General features: G+C 37.0%; 1 protein-coding gene across 2 annotated transcripts in view; it reads right to left on the bottom strand.

Moving 5' to 3' along the window:
* UGGT2 (UDP-glucose glycoprotein glucosyltransferase 2) overlaps positions 1 to 18,879 on the bottom strand; it is a 66,343-nt gene continuing 47,464 nt past the window's right edge. For both annotated transcript variants that reach the window (XM_015851550.3, XM_015851551.3), the window contains exons 26-39: positions 18,050 to 18,129; positions 16,516 to 16,705; positions 15,357 to 15,515; positions 14,113 to 14,198; positions 10,688 to 10,772; positions 9,409 to 9,491; positions 8,622 to 8,717; positions 7,090 to 7,174; positions 6,582 to 6,764; positions 5,803 to 5,963; positions 5,427 to 5,541; positions 2,844 to 2,960; positions 1,489 to 1,633; positions 1 to 606 (exon numbers count right to left, since the gene is read on the bottom strand). In XM_015851550.3, coding sequence (XP_015707036.2) covers positions 584 to 606; positions 1,489 to 1,633; positions 2,844 to 2,960; positions 5,427 to 5,541; positions 5,803 to 5,963; positions 6,582 to 6,764; positions 7,090 to 7,174; positions 8,622 to 8,717; positions 9,409 to 9,491; positions 10,688 to 10,772; positions 14,113 to 14,198; positions 15,357 to 15,515; positions 16,516 to 16,705; positions 18,050 to 18,129 — 1,608 coding nt within the window. In that variant the 3' untranslated portion in view covers positions 1 to 583. The remainder of the gene's footprint in view (positions 607 to 1,488; positions 1,634 to 2,843; positions 2,961 to 5,426; positions 5,542 to 5,802; positions 5,964 to 6,581; positions 6,765 to 7,089; positions 7,175 to 8,621; positions 8,718 to 9,408; positions 9,492 to 10,687; positions 10,773 to 14,112; positions 14,199 to 15,356; positions 15,516 to 16,515; positions 16,706 to 18,049; positions 18,130 to 18,879) is intronic.

Raw genomic sequence — 18,879 nt, 5'->3', positions numbered from 1 at the left:
TGAGTGTAGAAAATAAGTGTTTTATTACTTTAAATTCTGAACAAAATAATGATAGCCAAAACTGAGCGGAAACAGCTCTCAGGCACAGACCTTCTGACCTATCTTAACCAAAGCCACACAATGGAATCTGATGTCATCCTATCTGAGTGATGAAGGGAGCCCAAGAATCAAAAAGGATTCTTTCAAATTAGTTAAGGCAGTAATCCTGCTGTAATGTAGTCATGTAACTATTGAGTGCTGGCCTCACCCTTCCCAATTGCTGAGGCAGTGCATCTTTGAAGAGCTGAAAACATGGTTCTTTGTACTCTAAAACCCTCTGGGCAGATTGTCTTCTAGAGAAGGAAAACTACAAGAAAGAGGTAACAAAAGCAAATTTTGCGTTGAATGAAATAAAACCTGTACCTGTGGATTTCTTCCTTCTGGTCTCTATTTCTTATGTAATACTCTTTAAATAACACCATAAGTTACAAAATATATTTCACTTTATGTTAAAGAATGTTACAAACAGTGCCAAGGCAACTTCCACGGATTCCACTCCATCTTTTGCAGAAGACAACACACTGTCACCATCATGTTTAAAGTGCTAAAGTTCATCGTGCTTAAAACCTGTAATTAAAGGAAAAAAAATCATAAAAAAAAAACAAGCATGTAGACACTTAACGTCTACTTTTGTGAAACATCGAGAAAGCCCGTTCCTGCCTAGTTATGGCTAAAACAATTCAGTGACATGAACTTCATTTTTTGAGCCTTGCCACAAGCAGGCCAAAGATTTCACAAATAAATAACAACTACTTGGAAGTCTTTGTAACAAGAAGGGAATCTGTTCTCTGACTCAAGACTGGAGACCAATACGAGCAGGAAAACTACAGTCCAAAGAAACATACTGGACCAGCAGACAGGGACATGGACATTTCTGGAGAGGGGGAGTAACAACTAAAGGAGGGGGAGACTGCTAACGAGGGAGCACAGAGGAAAATGAAGGAGAACATTGAAAATAGACAGAAAAAAACAGTGAAATAGATAGATAGCATTGGTGAGGCCAGAGCACAGAAGCTGAGATAAATGGCACTTCCCAAATGGCAGACTTCAGTTACCATCGTGGTTCCATGTTTGGAAGTCCTTAGTTTTAGCTGGAAGTCCAACTGTACTCACTGCACCTTTCTACCCCTACTAAGGTACCCTTCTGAATAGCCATCGTCCTCTACTTTAGAAATCTTCCATCTTTGTACCGTGAATCTACACTTGCTGAACAGCACGAAGAAGAAAGAGCAGCAATATGAAATAAAAGGATTATGTACTTAAAAATGTTGTCCTCTTGGACTCCAGCATGAAACAAATGGCTTGTTTCATCTTTGCATATCTGAGCATAGCTCCCACAGAGAGTGGAAAATTATTAAATACAACTCAACTTACCTGTCTACTGACCCCAACCTTCCTTTCAAGCAAAGCATTTTAAGGAAGTAACAGACAAATATAAATGAAAGTTACCTTTTTTAGATAATGATTTTTTACTTTTCTTCTCCTTCTCAATTTGCTGTATTAACTTCCGAATCTCAGTGTCATACTCAACCCATTCAGGAACTATTCGAGCGGCAGCTTCTAATTTTGGTTCTTTGGTTTGAGGATTGTTGCACTGAAAGTTTAAAACACAGTGGATGGAAACAAAGCCAACGTGAAAACAATACCTTCCCAAGGAACTGTAATTCATCACCTCCTCAGTGTCACTGATGATAAGCAGCAGAACACCAAGCACTACTGTTAAAAACTAGCCAGGTAACCATATGTTGTTTAGTATGATAACCAAAGGTTAATTAGGGCGATAACCTGAGTGTTTATAAATGGTCTGCAAATAACTCCCATGTGAGATATAAGCTTCAGATGAAAATTACACTGCAGCAGCAAATCACAAAGCTTGACAAAGAATTTAGTGTAGTAACTTATCACATTTTCTAGTCACCGTATCTGGCTAAAATCTTCATACTTTATAGCAAGAGGCATTTCTCAGCAGCCCAGAGAAAGAACTTGTCTCCAACACATTTCTTTGCTCTCAGTTATATCTCACACCTCACTAGTGTTTTTGTCAGCATTTACAGTATCATTTTCTAGAATAGAGATTACCCTTGTTTAGTGCACAAAAAAAAAAGCTTATTTTAAGTGTACAGGCACAAAATAAGTTATTCACATACTGAATATTTGCACCAGATTCCAACTGCCTTTGTTCAGAATTATGGCTTCAAAGGTTCACTCACGTAGAGTGGGGGTTGACAAGAAATAAACAAGAGGGGAAAATGGAATGGGGTAATGATGAAAGACTAGTTCTCTCTCTGTTTCAGTTCCCAAAGAGAGATGCTTCCTTCCTTCCAAATGTGGGTATGTCTCCTCTTTATGATTTTTAAGCTATGCTTTATCTTCAGTTTATAGTGGTGAAATGGACAGAGAAAAAGAGCCTCCGCACAATGGGTTCAGCAGAGGCAGCAGAACACAATACTCAGAGTCTTCAGTACTTCATTAGAGTTCCAATAATGCGGCTAAATATGGAGGAAAATAAGGGAAATACAGGTACAGGAGTAAAAAACCCAGCTCCTATCCAGTTAGAGATAGCAACTCTTCAGGCAATGTTTTCAGTTTTGACATAAGCAAATTTTCTACAGAGCACACAGGAGAGGTGCTGGAGGAAAGAATAAGTTGTATATATTCAGGTATCTATCAAAAGCAAAGCAGTGTTCCAGAACCCTCCAGCAAGGCTGGCTCCATGATATCAAAAATAAGTTTATCTCAAAAGCCACAGAAAGTGCAATGCATTTTTTAATTCATAGAACTTATTTAACTCAAAATCAGCTCACCAGGTCTATTGTTTTAGCTTTTTTCTTAGATTCGTCGTCACACCAGGTTTCACACCAAAGCCATTCTTGAGGGAGAGACTTGATAGCTACTTGATGAATCATATTATTGGGAAGATCCTGCACAAGTTTGTAAAACCATGAATTAGCAATGAATTTTGATGTAACTGGTTATCAAGCAATTACTTATAAGGCATTCCAGAGAACTTTGTTTGTTAACCATTTGTTACCATTGTTACATGTGGTGAGGTGAGAGTTGGCCTGTTCTCCCAGGTAACTTGTGACAGGACTAGAGGGAATGGCCTCATGTTGTGCCAGGGAAGATTCAGGTTGGACATTAGGAAATGCTTCTCTGAGAGAGCAGTCAGGCACTGGAGTGGGCTGCCCAGGGAGGTGGTGCAGTCACCAAGCCTGGATGTATTCAAGAAATGTTCAGATGTTGTACTGAGGGACATGGCTTAGTGGGAGATGTTGGTGAGAGGTGGATGGTTGGACTGGGTTGTCATAGAGGTCTTTTCCAACCTTGGTAATTTGATGATTTCTTTCTAAGTAATTGCTCACCTGGCTCTTTTGCAATTCAAAACTCAGGTTTTGGTGGCCAATTCTCTCCATTTCTTGTAAAGAAATTTTTTCTTGCATTTACGTGTTTGTCCTTAGTTGACATATGTAATGCCCACAGCACAGATACTGCATGCCATGCTCTAAATACTACTGAGCAGCATTGAGTGTAATTTTTATAGCATATCTTAACCATATTTCCACTCCTCACATTTGCAAAAAAGAAAAAAGAAGCTTGAAGCCGTGTAATGTGGCATTATGGCACTACTCTAATGTTAGCCTTCTTTAAGGAAAATGGATTCCAGAGATGGGAGTGTGAAAAGGAAAAGCTATTACACTGCTACTCTGGCTATCCTCCTTACTTAGCATTTCATTGTTTTCACCTTTACTGTACACTCAAACACTCTCATTGTGAAAAAATCCTAGGCAGCCATACAAGTACAGGTTCTCTGTCCGTAGTTAAAAATAACAAGCATGTGCTGTAGATCCCTTCATAAGCTCCTTCATACGCACAACCCTTACATTACATTTAAAAAACAAATGTCAGTACTCAAGTAAGTAGTAGTTGGGTCTTTCTTTGCCAGACTGCACAGCTAAATGTGACAGAATGAAATAGTACGTGTAGCCGTGCTATAAGAAGCATATAACTTCATTCAAATATAGACACTAGCGTGGAAAAAAACACACTAAATAGAAGTATAACGAGTCAAGATGTTTAAATGTTAATTTAAATGTTTCTTCTTTTTTTATTTGAAAACCTGACTTATATGAATATTATGAATCAAATGAATGTTTTGTTGTCGCCTCAATTTCAAAGGAAAAAGAAGTGGTTTTTCTGTTGGGTCTCTTGGACTTTCCAAATGAAATCACAATTCCTAAGTTAGCATTACAGCTCTAAAAGATATCAACTTAGAAATGGTTAAATAAAGTAGAAAGGCAGCTGCTAGATCCCAATGTCATTGCAATAAATCTTGGTCACTCATAACCGGATGCAATGAAAGTTATGTAGGTAATGGGAGGACAGTTGGACTGGATGATCTTGTAGGTCCTTTCCAATCTTGTGATTCTCTGATTCTAAGTTTCCTGGGCTTCCACAAACAACAGATAAAGGTTGTTCTTCAATTTGATTTTTAATATGGGTGTCTTCACGTTTAGTCAGATAACCTACATAACTTTAATGGTGTGCTCTTCAACTGCAACTTTCTGTATTAGAAAATAAAATCTCACATTAAAAAAATAAAATGAAATCATTTTCTCGTAATAAAATATTTTGCTATTACTTTTTGCTATTACATGTCCTCCACTGATTGTAATTCTTCAAGTGAAGAACAAGATGCTTAGTTACCTGTTTTTTTAATGAAGCGATATTTACTATAAATATTTACCAGTTGTTTTTTCATCTTTACACAGCTATTTCTTTATGCCTTACGCTTCCCTTTCAACAATATACAGTTAAATGTGCTATACTGGAAGTCTAGCTTTCACTACGTGTAATTTTCCTCCCTATCCATTCTTACTGTTTTTCTTTGTCGTTTAAAAGTACTTCTTCTGCCAAGATTCAGCTACCTTAATGTTTGCTTTCAGTACCAGTGTGCTGAGGGAAGAGTACGAATGGCTTCTGATGGGATCCAACAAACCTCTACGTTAAGGCTATCAGCTATTAAAGCTGCTGTTGAAAACATAAGAATCTCAACATTGAAAGAGGCACAATCTTGCTGTTGTGAAGACATTACATAAAACTAATGATTGTATCTGAGAAGTGGCATAATGTTAGAAGACTTGTGACCAGCTTGGTGTAGTTACATAAATGAAGACCACACTCAACCCATGGTGACCATGTACAGCAACCACTAGAGTACATCACCACTTAGCTAAGTTAAATTAACATTAATGGAAAAACAGAAGAAACAGAGGGGAAAAAAAAAACCTAAATATTCTTCAGAATTATAAAATGTATATTGAGGTACAGTGATTCCATGCATATTGAGAAAGATAAAGAAAAGCTTAATTGCTTAAACCCACATATACCTGGTCTAGATTTGACAGACTGTTTGGATCTTGACTGAGAGCCTGGTATTGGCCCCGAAGCCTGTCTCCTGCTGCAATCTTTCTGAATTTCTTAAGATCCACAACATATAAGGCACTGCAAAGAAGAAATACACTTAAGGCTTCAATCTTTTGTAAAATTAATCAAGAAGTGACAAGAAACGTGGTACTGTTCACATGCTAGAAGAATATTATTGGAAGCCAATAGCTGAAGCTATTACCATGTATCGTCTGATTTCAGATGAATTCAGATGAGAAATGCTATAAGGTAACTGCTTGTGAATGCAGTGGTTAGTATCAAGAGCCAGATTTTAATCAGTTCTGCAAACTTCACAAAAACATGCAGGAATTCTTCTACCTAATGTGGTATTTCTTTTTCCCAAGATGTGAAGCCCAATATCCTGATTTCCAGAAACGGTACCCATCCATTTCCTTACGGCTGTCACAGAAAGGTGTGTATCCATAAGGAGCTCCCTTCAGATCGAGATCTCTGAGTTCTTTCAGGTCGCTTCTCACTATCTATATAAGAATAAAATTACATTTATTTTTATAATTTAAAACTATAATGAAAGTTATACTTTCACAATTTAATACATTTTTTAAGATGTATTTTGCTATACATAAATTCAATTTATCCCTGTCAGCTTCAGAAAAGTAACAAAATACAGAATATTTGTCTGAGATTTTTGATAACCATGTGACAGACTCTTTGACATCTTCTCTGAGGCAGCATGTTGCCTTTCAGTATATGATACAATGGTAATTTCCAAGTGAAAGACTGCAGACAAATTGAAGAACAAAAGAGACAGATTTCAACTCAAAAATTCCATTCATTAAGGAGTTGGTCGAATTGTCTGAACTCATCATCTCAGACACCTTCCATAGCCAGTGGAGCCCGCTCATGATCACAGACAACAGATACAATTTACAGCACTCAGTGTGATGAGACTCTTAATTTCTACATGACTAAAGACAAGCCAAATTGTTTTGTTTGGTGTTCTGCAACACTAGTGGTTCTGCTGGTATAACTGCTGCAGTCCTGGAAGACCAACATTTGAATAAAATGGCCACTGGGAAATAAAATGGATCAATTTAAAACAAAACAGACCCCTCATGCATTTATATAATATTACTTACCTGATCAGCATCGACAAAGATTATTTTATCTACAGCCAAAGGGAAAAGAACATCCAAAAACAGGATTTTGTAGCCCCAAATAATTCTTTGCTTCTCTGTCTGCTGATAAAGCCAGCGGGGCCACTTATACTGTACTAACTCGTACCTGAATCCATACTTCTTAGCCATGTGAGGGATAACATCCTAGAAAAAGATTCAGAAACTGTAAGTTGCACATGTGTATGACATACAAAGAGCCAGAAGGTGAAGGAGGAAATGCTGCAACACAGTTGTATCTCTGTTGGCCTCACTAATCACATAAACTATGAAAGTTCCTTTCATTTTAGCAGAATCCTCAGCTATAAAAATAGAAAAAGCATTTCTTTGAAGCTCACAGAGTTCATTGGAAGAGTCCATTTCCAACTGGGAAAATTTAATTCTTAATTATCTGATTACTCAAATTGCAACAATTTGCCCAAGTATTTAACATTTCAAAGAAAAAATATTGAAAGAATGGTGCTTCCTATACCTTAAATGTTGGAGAGAGGTAGTTTTTCAGAAACCAAAATGTAACTGGCGTTTTGGTATGACGTAGAACAGAAAGCATCATAATTCTGTGGAAATACAAGTCTATAATAAACAAACGAATGCACACAGGTCATTAAATTTCAACTGTACTTCAAAGAGGCTAAAACTCTCTAATCATAACTTTTCTTAACTCGATTTAAGTCAAGACTTCTGTATATTTTTAGCATCAAGTTTTGAGCAAAAGACCACTTTGAGATGGGTGTATGGGATTCATATGGAGTAAGAAATATTATAAAGAACAGTCTCAAATGTGGATCTGTTAATAAGTTCTATTGTGAGAGAGGTGCTGAAAATATAAGAATACTGATTAATACTTAAAATGAACTATACTACTAAGATGATATATTTTAGTATACATTGGTTAAGTTTAATAAGTTGCAAAAAGGAAACTAATGAGAAAGAGAAAGCATAGTTTGAGCTTAGATTCTCTTCAGAACACCCCTGATAACTCCAGTAAGTTCAGGTATGTGGAAAAAGATGTACTTTAAAATCAGTTTTCTTTCTTTCAAAATAAACAGATCTTTCCCTTTAATAAAGTTGGTGAAGCTTGAAGGAAAAAAAGAAAAAGAGAACACAGACATTCCAACTCTGTCAGACTACTAAGAAATAAGAATGAATACATGCAAAATACTGCTTTCCAAAGAAAGATAAACGAAAGAGTTGTGAAAATCCATTTCAGGACAGGAAAATTAGTAGGAATTCGCAGGAATGAGAACAGATATAGAGGTGAATGGATCAAGCAATATTGTGAGAGTTCTTTCAAAGCAGTCATTGCCCATTACATAATCCATAAGCACTGAGATATTAAACAGAAGTAGGGTCACGTAAGCGTACAGAAGAACCCATATTTTGGAATGAACGTAAATAGATACAAACTCTAATGAAGCTACTGCTGCTACATCTTCACAAAGAGAGGATCAGCTTCACACTTTTATCTTCACACTTGGCACAGGCACTCGGAACAGGCACACAGATTATTCTTTCTTCAAAGAACGATGACATTCTAAAACATCTATCTACACTTTGCTCTCAAAGAAATATGCATTTGGGTCCTTATGTCTTGTGGTTTTGACCAGGATAGAGTTAATTTTCTTCAGATGCAGCTGGTATGGTGCCTTGTTTTGTTTTTGATGAAAATGGTGGTGATAACACAAGTGTTTTAATTGTTGCTGAGCAGTGCTTACATAGAGACATGGGCTTTCAGCCTCTTGTACTGCCCTGCCAGTGAGGGGGCCAGAGGTGCATAAGGAGCTGGGAGGGGACACAGTTAGCACAGCTGGTGACTCAAACTGACCCAAGAGATGTCCCACATATGGCATCATACCAGTAATAAAATTAGGGTAAAGGAGGAGGAAGGAATGATACCCAGAGTGATAGCATTTATCAGTCAGCAGCTGTGTGGTGCTGAGTTGCCTGCTGATAAAATGGCCAGCTTCATTACGCTGCTTAATTTTAGGATAAGCTTTAACTTACCTTAAAAAACGTTCATAGAGATGGCCTGAAGCGACTGAAAAAATGTTAAGAACATCACTTTTATTTTCCTTCTCTTCTGGTGAAATTTCTGAAAAACTAAGAAAATAACTGGATTATCATCTAAGATATACGTCTAACACAGAAAGAAAATTGAGATCGTAAAGGATGAGACGTTAGAAAATCCACAGAAGAAATATCCTAATGGAATGCACTCATATTTTACTTCCACTACACATCTTTCTAAGGCCTAGAAGGTGTTTTAAAATACTGAATATTAACTAAAGTTGACCATACCAGGTCAAACCACATATTTAGCCCTGTAACTTGTCAGCAATAACCAACAATAAATGATGAGGTAAAAGGAATAACATTCAGCAGTCTGTGGTGATGGGATTTTCCAGGTGTTTTTCATAACTCTTCCTTAGTTTTTCATCAGTTCATTCAATTACTCTCCCTGCAGCAACTCAGGTTTAAGGTAAGCTGTCCAGAGCTTTTCTTTTCCTGCTACACAGCATTCTTCGTTTGCTTTAAATTCCAAGGATTGTTCTTTAACTGCATATGCCTTCCAGCACATAGAGGGAAGGGATCATAGCTGCAGTCCTCCTCGGAGCACTACTTTAATAGGTTTCTGAAGAGCGAAGGCTGCCTTAGCCAAACTGTTATGGACTGACACTGTTGGCGATTAACTTTAGAATCATTTTCCAAGCTGAAGACTAGCTCAGATGGAGCGTGTCCCTTCACATTTTTCTTCTGTTTAGATCCCTTTTAAAAACGAATTAATTTGTACCTTGTAACTGATTCCAAATTTCCTTTTCCTGTTGTTCCATCAGCAAGGAGATCTTCATTCATTTTATCAGGCTTTTTCTGTACCTAGTCATTAAAAAAAAAGCATGGATTCATGTCATTTGTGAAGTTAGTTGATAATAATTACTGTTTCAATTGGAGTATCTATGGTGGACTAACAGCTTCCCAATTCCTATCTCAGTAAAATAATTACTGAGCTGCATTAACCTAAACTGTAAAACTACTGTCACTTCGTACTTTTAAGATCTGTATAGAACTTACTACAGTAAGAAGCAAAGTAACCAATATATTATAACTCGTGTTAGTTTCACATGTTTATATTGTTAAGCTAGCACTTGCAGACTTAGGTAGTCAGGTATTGGAATGCACTGCCCAGGGAGGTGGTGGAGTCACCGACCATGGGAGTGTTCAAGAAACTTTTGGATGTTGTGTTGATGAATACAATTTAGCTGGGAAGTATTGGTGATGGTTGGACTAGATGATCTTCTAGGTCTTTTCCAAGCTTGATAATTCTGTGATTCTGTGATTCTTTGACTTCTTTTCACATGGTGTCTTCCGAGCTGCTGAAGCCATATTCTAAATAACACTGAAGTGACTCTAAAGTTTAACTGAATGATAGAGCTTGCATATTCTTGTTATTATTTTAAGCCACACAACCTTTCACATCCAGCATGTTTCCTATTTTGGCACCCTCATACCCCTTCTCTGCAGCTTAAAGGCAGACTTCTCACCCTCCAAAAAGTGAATTATCTTCTGAAGGTTCTGGAAACTTTCAGTTACAGGACTGAGGAAGAGACTCAAAAAACACCTCTTTCTATCTAAGTTTACATAGTTCTGCCCTACTCAGTGTCTAATATCAGAATACATCCCAAGTACACCTAAACAAAATATAATTTACATAATGTAACATTTTTTTTCAGTATTTAAGAACAAAAGCCAAGTAATTCTGTTAAGCAGAGAGGGAGTTTAAGGCACCAAGTTCTGACTGTACATCAGTATTAAATGCCTTAAACTTGATGAGACAAATCCTATCTACGTTATACAGACAACTATTTAACGATTTCCCACACAATGAGTATAACCTGATTGGACCAAATGAACTTCATTAATTTGCATACCCTCCTCTATTTAAATTTACAAAATCTAAATGATGCATTCTCGTGTATTACTTCCAATTAAGTATAGCCTAAGATGTGAGCATTAGTTTTATATATAAAGAAGCAGTGCAGACAAAATAAATAAATAAATCTCTCTTTACATACTTGGACTTTGATAATTTTGCTTCTGAAGTTGTTTAAAACCACAACAACATCTGCCAGGTCCGCTACAGAATCTGTTCCTTCATGGCTGTGAGGGGAAAAGAAACCATGCAAATGTACCGACTCGTTAGAGAATGAATTATCACCTGGGTTCAATTAGCGGATAAAGTTTAAGATTCCTGTTATTTATAGAAGCAATATTTCTTCATCTGCATCTAATTATTCCCTAACTTCAGAAAGTTTCTGAGCTTTGTTCAGAGCTCGTCACCGCGAATAGTTCTAAATTAAAAAGTGAGAGATTTTTACATGAGATTTTATCAACCAATGAAACATGCAGCAGTATTGAGGTGAATATATATTACGCATTCTACAGGTAAATACAGCATTAGAATATTAACCTACGCTTATCAAAGATGGAAAACATCTTAGAAATTGCTGAGTGATGGCACTAAAAGTACTTTTAAAACCAACCTGCCTTAGAAGGTCTGGAGAAAGCTTCATCACAGTGCTGAAATACCACAACTGGCAAAGATGACTGGCTTTGGCAACAGACAGGGCTACAGAACTACAGAACCACAGAGCTACAGAGTGGCTTGGGTTGGAAGGGACCTTAAAGATCATCTAGTTCTAGCCTGCTGTGGGCAGGGACACCTCCCATGATACCGCGTTGCCCAGGTAATCTACACCACATGAACAATTGCCCCATCTAAAGCTATTCAGACATCTCTAGGCTGAACTCCAGTCCACTGAGTAAGAAGTATGATAAATGCAGCTGTCACTCTGTGATGCAGTGTAATGGCGTAATTCTCAAATTTTCCAGCATTTATACCTTGAAAGGCCATATATTTTTCCTTCAATCCTTTCTTCCTTTTAAGAGCATCATGTACTTTCCCCTTGATACACAAGCAAGGTCTTGGTTTAAGAAAGTAATCTGCTACCCCTTACTTTTTGCCTTTTTTTTTCTTCTTGGAAAACAGAAATATCTTATCTTGTCTCAATCTGCTTCATATTACTTAACTAAAAGTGACACAGTTTTATCTACTGACACACATTCTCTGATTAAAACATTGTCCTAAAAGATGCTAGTGATCAAGTAATGCACTCCTTATCCAGAGAGATATGGATTTGAAGAGTGCTCTATTTGGTGGATGAAGAATTAGCCAAATGGTTGTAGCCAAAAGGCTGTGGTCAATGGCTTCTTGTCCAGGTAAAGGCTGGAGATGAATGGTGTCTCCCAGGGGTCTGTCTTGGGACTGGTGCTATTCTACATCTTCATCAATGACACAGACAATGGATTTGAACGCACCCTCTGCAAGTTTGCAGTTGACAGCAACCTGAGTAGTGCAGCTGATACAACAGAAGGCAGACATGAGAAGTGGGTCCACAAGGCCAAGTGAAAGCTGCTGCAACTTGGATTGGGGCAATCTCATACTTGAACTCAAACTGGGAGAGAGACATACTGAGAGCAGCTCTGTGGAAAAGGACTTTGGGGTTCTGGTGTGAACAAAAAGCTGGACATGAGTATGGACACAATAAAAAGCTGGTATGTGAGAGCAGTGTGCTCCTGCAGCTGTGAATTCCAACTGGACGCTGGGCTGCATCAAAAGAATGTGGCCAGCAGTGAAAGGGAAGTGACTTTCCCCTCTGCTATGGCCTTGTAAGTCCCCATCTAGAGGACTGTATCCAGGGCTGGAGTCATCAGAAAAAAAAAGGCATGGATCAGCTCACACAGGTCCAAAGGAGGTCACAAAGATGATCAGAGGGCTGAAGCACCTCACCTATGAAGGCCGGCTGAGGGACCTGGGATTGCTCAGCCTGGAGAAGAGAAGGCTTTGGGAAGACCTCATTGTGATCTTCCAGTACTTAAAGAGACATTATAAAAAGGAGGGAGATGGACTTTGTACACAGGCAGACAGTGACAGAACTAGGGGAAAAGTGTTTAAACTGACAGAGGGGAGATTTTTAGTAGATATTAGGATTTCTTTTTTTTACTCAGAGAATAATGAAACTAGTAGTACTAATGTTCTGATACAATTTAGTGGGAAACTGCCGCTCAGAAAACAAAAGACAAGACTAACAATAAGTAAGGAGTAATTTGTTCTAAATTAGCTATTCATTCTCAGGAAAGAGGTCTTAGAGGCTGTAAATCTCTAAGAATATCAGCTCAGTATTGCTAGATTCTAATGCTCAGGGTCTAGCGATATTAAGAATGGAGACAGGGTGTTACTGTTTCACAGAAAATGAAGCACTAAGTAATTCAACAATGCTATTGCACAATAAATCCATCTTTACTTACAGCTACCCAACTCAAAACAATAGGGCAGAATTTGAGAAGACAAACACAAAAGCAACAAAGATGACAAATATATGGAGATCCTCTACATGAGGAAGGGCTACACTCAGAATTTTCAACTCAGAAATGAGAAAAACAAAGGAGAAAGAAAGGCTGATCGTACTCTGAACATAAATCTGTCTGTGTTTATTACAAAGAAATACTATTATTTATGAAGGGTATATTCACAACAAAGCTGTAGAGTAAATTAGCTGTCTTTTTTTCTTAATCACGCATGCCTTTTAAACAATACTTTGAAAACTACGCCTCTGTAAATATTTAATGCTGCTGTTTTATGCTCTCTTTCAACTGAAGAAACAAAAGGGATTTTATGTTTTAAATCACAATCTAGCACGATATAACCAGAAAGGATGTCTAATCAGATTGGGGTACTTACTGCACAAAACAAGAAGGAATCTAATCGTAAAACAATACTGAAAAGATCAATGTTTAAAACAAAATATACTATCTCAGTAACTATTTCAGAAGCGCAAGAATCAGACGGCACAAAACTACCGTCACAGAACAAGCAATCTGAATGGAAACTACAATCATTCAACAGATATCTCTATTCAGGACCAGACCTTGATTAAAAAAAGCATCAGAGTCATGGATAAAAAGAGATAAATCTCATTCAGGGGCTTCTGAAAATGTAATCCCAGACAGAAGTAAAAAAAAAAGTCATTATATTGCTTAGAATATTAAGGATACAATACAATCTATCACATACAGGTCCTCTATTTCTCAGCTTACACATGCAATTCTAGATCATCCTTGGAGGAGCGACATGAAATTGTTCTTTATTCTGTTACTTAGCCATGCAGATGATATATACAAAAATTTATAGGCAGTGTGCTTGAATTTATAAAAAGCCTTCCTAAAAAGGAAGACATTCAAAGTTAGTTTTAAATGTTATTAATTTCTTTTGATTGCGCTTTCACACAATATGGTACCTGTTAGACGAAGGTATCTGTTACATCTGGTTCTTGTTCTATTTTCTCATGTTGTTTTTGCTAATTTTTCTTCAACACGTGTTATGCCGTACTTAAACAGAATCATTTATAAGCACATTTCCGAAGCATGGATTAATACTTACGAAAAAACCCGATAAATGTCTTCAGATCTTCCTTTACGCAACCTCAGTGTCCAAGCACCCGGGTTTGCTTTCAGCTGAAAATACCCCTATGAAAAAGAGAAAAGACATGTGATTGTTCTGTCATCATTTAATGATCAGCCATATACACGCGTAAACATCAGTTATCCAACATTTGGTACAGCAGCCGAGGTCAGTAACCATTCATTGCCTACTGCCATATTAATCCTGAAAGTAATAAGGCATGTATGCAGCTACATATCACCTTTCCTGCACGTCCATATTAATGTTTTCCAGTTTTCCATTTATTTCTAGCTAAATTTGAGATGTATACAAAATCTCCCTCCAAAACAATAAGTAACTGAGCATTAAAGAAGAAAATTATTAAACTCCCCCTAAGCCAAAAAGATTTGAAATCTAAAATTTTGTCTGTAGTAACTTTCAACTAAATGTGGCTCTTCCCCAGTTTTGGAACTTTGCATACAGCCAGAAGTTACACCATACTGAACACCTTCTACTGCTGAGAAAGTATTCGGTACTGGTATTAAAGGCTTAAACTTTATTAAGCATTTTCTTCCTTGTGATACCATTTTCAAAGAAAGCTGAGAATAGCAGATAGATAACAGATCTTATTCATCAAAAGTAATCTTTCCCTTTCAAACTAGACCAGACAAAATACATTTTCTCACTTCAAAAATTACAAGACCTTCTGCTTTACAGACTGCTGCCAACAAAAATAATTACTTCAGATAACCAGAGGAATTCTAAGGTGTGGATTTGCCCTACAGAGGCTTTAAGCACTTAACGGAAGCATCTAAAATAGGAGCCTTCTTTGCCTGGATCATTTGTAACAAAAATGGTTATCTTAGTCAGGAAGTGATTCACACCTTATGTTTGTTGGTAGAACCACCAATTATATGAAGTTATCTACTTCCTACCATTGACTTATGGCAATGAGACTCCCACTTTAGGCATTTCAGATAGGGGTCTGAAATTAGGAGAAATCCAAATCTCTACTGGATCATAAGAGTGGGGAAAAATACTGGGCAAAGAGGAGACGCCCATCTTCTCCTGTAGGTGGTCTCAACTTCAGGATACTGCTGTTATTTTGAACACTTCTATTTTGCAATACGGAGAAACAGACTTAAAGGAAAAGAATCTCATAAAGATTAAAGAACAAGAATCTTATAAAGAATTCTCATCAAGAGTGTGCAATTGTAATGACTGCTTTTGCACTGAATACTTACCAAGTTGGCCATCACAATAGTATCAACCATGACAGGATTATTCTTTGTGCCCAGAGTGAACTGTAGCCCTCGAGGAGGTTGTCCAGTTGACACATCAAAGCAATGTCCTTCAAGCAATATGTATTCCAGTTCATATTCTGTTGCAACAGTTCCTTTTATCTGTGGAAGAAATATCTTATTACTAAATGATGTCATTTAACTATGTGGGAAAATGAACATACTACGAGGACAAACACGATGAATGAGATTCACCTCACTTACCTTCAACTGATGAATCCAAGAGAATGCTCTTCAAGGGGGAAAATCTCTCAAGTTTAAAATAGGTATCCAAGACAAAGAGGAAAACTCACTCTATTGAGGATCCTTCCCTCCACTATTGAGGAAGCTGAACTTTGGCAGGGCAACCCCCACTCTTACCTTTATCGTACATTCTCCAAATATAAGATTTTGGTGGAACAAACACCTTTGACCTTTTACATAATAATTGTGAATGAAACAAATTCAGTTATTTTGAAACTGAGGATTAAGAACTAATTTAATGAAATCTGAACTAAAAAGGGATAAAATATATTTAAATCTGTATTTTAATCTATTTTAATAAACAGCAATGTAGTTAGACTTATTTGAAGATACAGACACAATAATTCTATTGCTACTAAAAATGTATAAAAAAGTGAAGAAAAATAGAAAACTAAGACCTAGAGATACTTAGCTGGTATATTTTTATCTCAAAAAATGAATACTGCTGTTAAAAATAAAAAAGCTCAACACGGGAGATAAACCAACTTTACTTGTACCCTGCTATTTTTTTATTTAACTTTAATTGCTCTCTTTAAACTAGCCTGATCTGGTGGTTGGCGACCCTGCCCACAGAAGGGGAGCTGAAATTAGATGATCTCTGAGGTCCTTTTCAACCCAGGCCATTCTATGTTTCTGTGATTTAAATACTCATTTTTGTGAGGTTTTTGTTTGTTTGTATTTAAGAGAGAATGTGGGAGAAAAAAAAAAGACAAAAATAAAAATAGTAAAATACTGACTGAATTATCAATTACCACAGAAAGCATTTCTGGAAAACAGACCAAAATCACATGAGATTCTCTCCCTTCTTGTGATGGAAAGCCCAATACAAGTTTTGTAACGTTTACAAACTATTACTTACATCCTGCAAATGAATGTTATCAAGGTCACAGGAACTGTTCACCGCTTCAACCAACCAGCTTTCAGGAGTGATCATGTTTAAAGTCAAAAGGAGTGATTCTGGCAACTCCAGGAATTTTGCCATGGGTTCAGAAGGAAGGTTTTTGTTGATCCCGTACATTATTTCTGGCTCCAGAACAAAACGATAGAAGCTGTTGGAGAAGAGTTCAAACAAAACCATGTTTACTCAAGTATGAAGTCTAAGTCACAAGCTCGATATTCTCCTACAATATGTCATAATACAGTCAACATAGACCAACAGTTTCTGACACGAGCAGCAGAGAGCAGAGGGAAGGTAAGATCTCTCTGTTCCTTTTCAACTCTTACTTGTATTCTCCAGGGACGATGTTATTGGAACAACAGAATAACAATCATTCCCATCCTCTACCACTATCCAAGAACATGAGAAGAAGCAGAACTGAGGCAGAAGAGCAGTGAAGATGGAATGAGTGGGCAATCAGTACTTCATATGGAAAATAAAACAAAACCCAAACTGTGAAAAGTAAAAAAGGTAAAAAGGCCTGTACCCATCAAGAAGAATACAATTTTCCCACACAGTACTTTGACTAAGGTGTATATGGATGCATTTTGTATGAAACTATTGCTGTAAGAAAAATATGACCTGTCCTCAGGGCAGGTTCCAGAACACTTCTTCCTCTCACTTTCCCAAGTATGAAAACCTGGATAGTGTGTCTAGCTTTATAACCGATTGTGACAGCATTCAGACACGATACTCAGAAGACTGATGATGCAGTTGCTCTCTTGCAGTGTAAGAAACGTGAGATCAATTTTTTCTCAAGCTGATTAGACACTGAGGACTTCTGCTCTGTGGGCAACCTATCAATTCTCCTAGGCTACCAGCTGAAGGGCAGGCACTATCCTCAGCTCCCTCCCATAACACAATTACAGGTAAAACTTCTGATAAATGCATAGCAGCATTCAAACATGTCTCTTAGAGGGAAAGGAATCCTCTCTGTGAAGTTCATGTCAGTGTAAATGTCTGTAACTGAATCAGTGAACTCTGAACTTAATTAGTGGTCCTTATGGCCAGTTAAGAGAAAATTCAATTTAAAGCTTTCAGTATTCTTAATGACTTAAATCTAGGTCTCAAGTATGGACTGTACACTTATTTAGATGAATTTCATCTTTAAATTAAGTGCACTGAATCTGAAAAGTTCATTACACATTCAGTGGACTGCATTCAAGTTAGGCAGACAATCCTGTTCTACAAGTTTCTACAGGCATGGAAGACTCTCCATTGATTCTTACAGGGATTGCTTCTAATAGGCAAACATGATGGACTAGATCACTCCTTTGTGATGCAACGTTGATTTGTTTTCTAGACAACTAATGCAACAAACAAAACCACAAACATTAATCACCATTTCTTTTTTAATGGAAGATGTACTTTTAAGGCTTTTAAAAAATTATTATTATTTTTTTTTAGCAAACCGTCTGAGATCAGATACTTGTAAGGAAAGCTATGAATTACTCACCTCGTCAGTGGCACTTCAGAAAGCTTAGATCTGCTGTTCAAAAACAACCTGAGTTTCACATTGACAACGTCTTTCAGTACCTACAGAACAAAAAATAACAGGCTCTTGGTAATTGCCAAGCTTTGCAAATCAGCCAAAATTATCACGGTGGCATTTCTCAAACTTCAGTAGAAATCTCCAAAATTATAAAGCTGTGAATATGCCTGTATATTAAGGGATGCTGTCATTGATTCCAAATGAAAATCTGAATATTTCTAGAAATGAGTGATATAGCACACAATATCCCTGATAGTCAAATAAGTAACATGGAGTCATGGACTCATAGAACATCCCAAGTTGGAAGGGACCCATAAGGATCATCGAGTCCAACTCCTGGTATATTTTCAGCAGTACTGATTTTCAAAGAGCTGTACTGAAATAGCTTCTCTTAGGGAATTGTAGAATATAGTGAATTTCTGAAAATTATTTTAATATAGCCAGCAATTGATAAACAGTGTGTTTAAACTATTGCATCAATTTCAAGACATTCCAGTTACTTCAAGTTTTTTCTACTTCTTTCTTCAGTTCATTAATTTGTTCATTACTAAAACAGTCGTCTTCTGGATGCTGCTATATAGGAGCTATGACAATAGATTTTGCTCTTATTTTTGTGAGCAACCTATTTTGTTTAAAATTAAGAATTCTTTAAAGCACTCTTAAAAACCTTGAACAGATGACCCTCATTTATGTGGTTTCTGATTAAAAGTGCTTACTTGGAAGTACAAAGCAGTTGTGTCTGCTTTTATGGATATTATTAGAAAAGCAAATAAGACATTAAAGCTAAGTTAAAA

This window comes from Coturnix japonica, chromosome 1 (genome assembly GCF_054131305.1).
Source record: "Coturnix japonica strain WE chromosome 1, WE-NBRP24, whole genome shotgun sequence".
Lineage (NCBI taxonomy): Eukaryota > Metazoa > Chordata > Aves > Galliformes > Phasianidae > Coturnix > Coturnix japonica.
The sequence above is the reverse complement of the archived record's forward strand: the minus strand, read 5'-3'. Positions and strand labels throughout refer to the sequence as shown.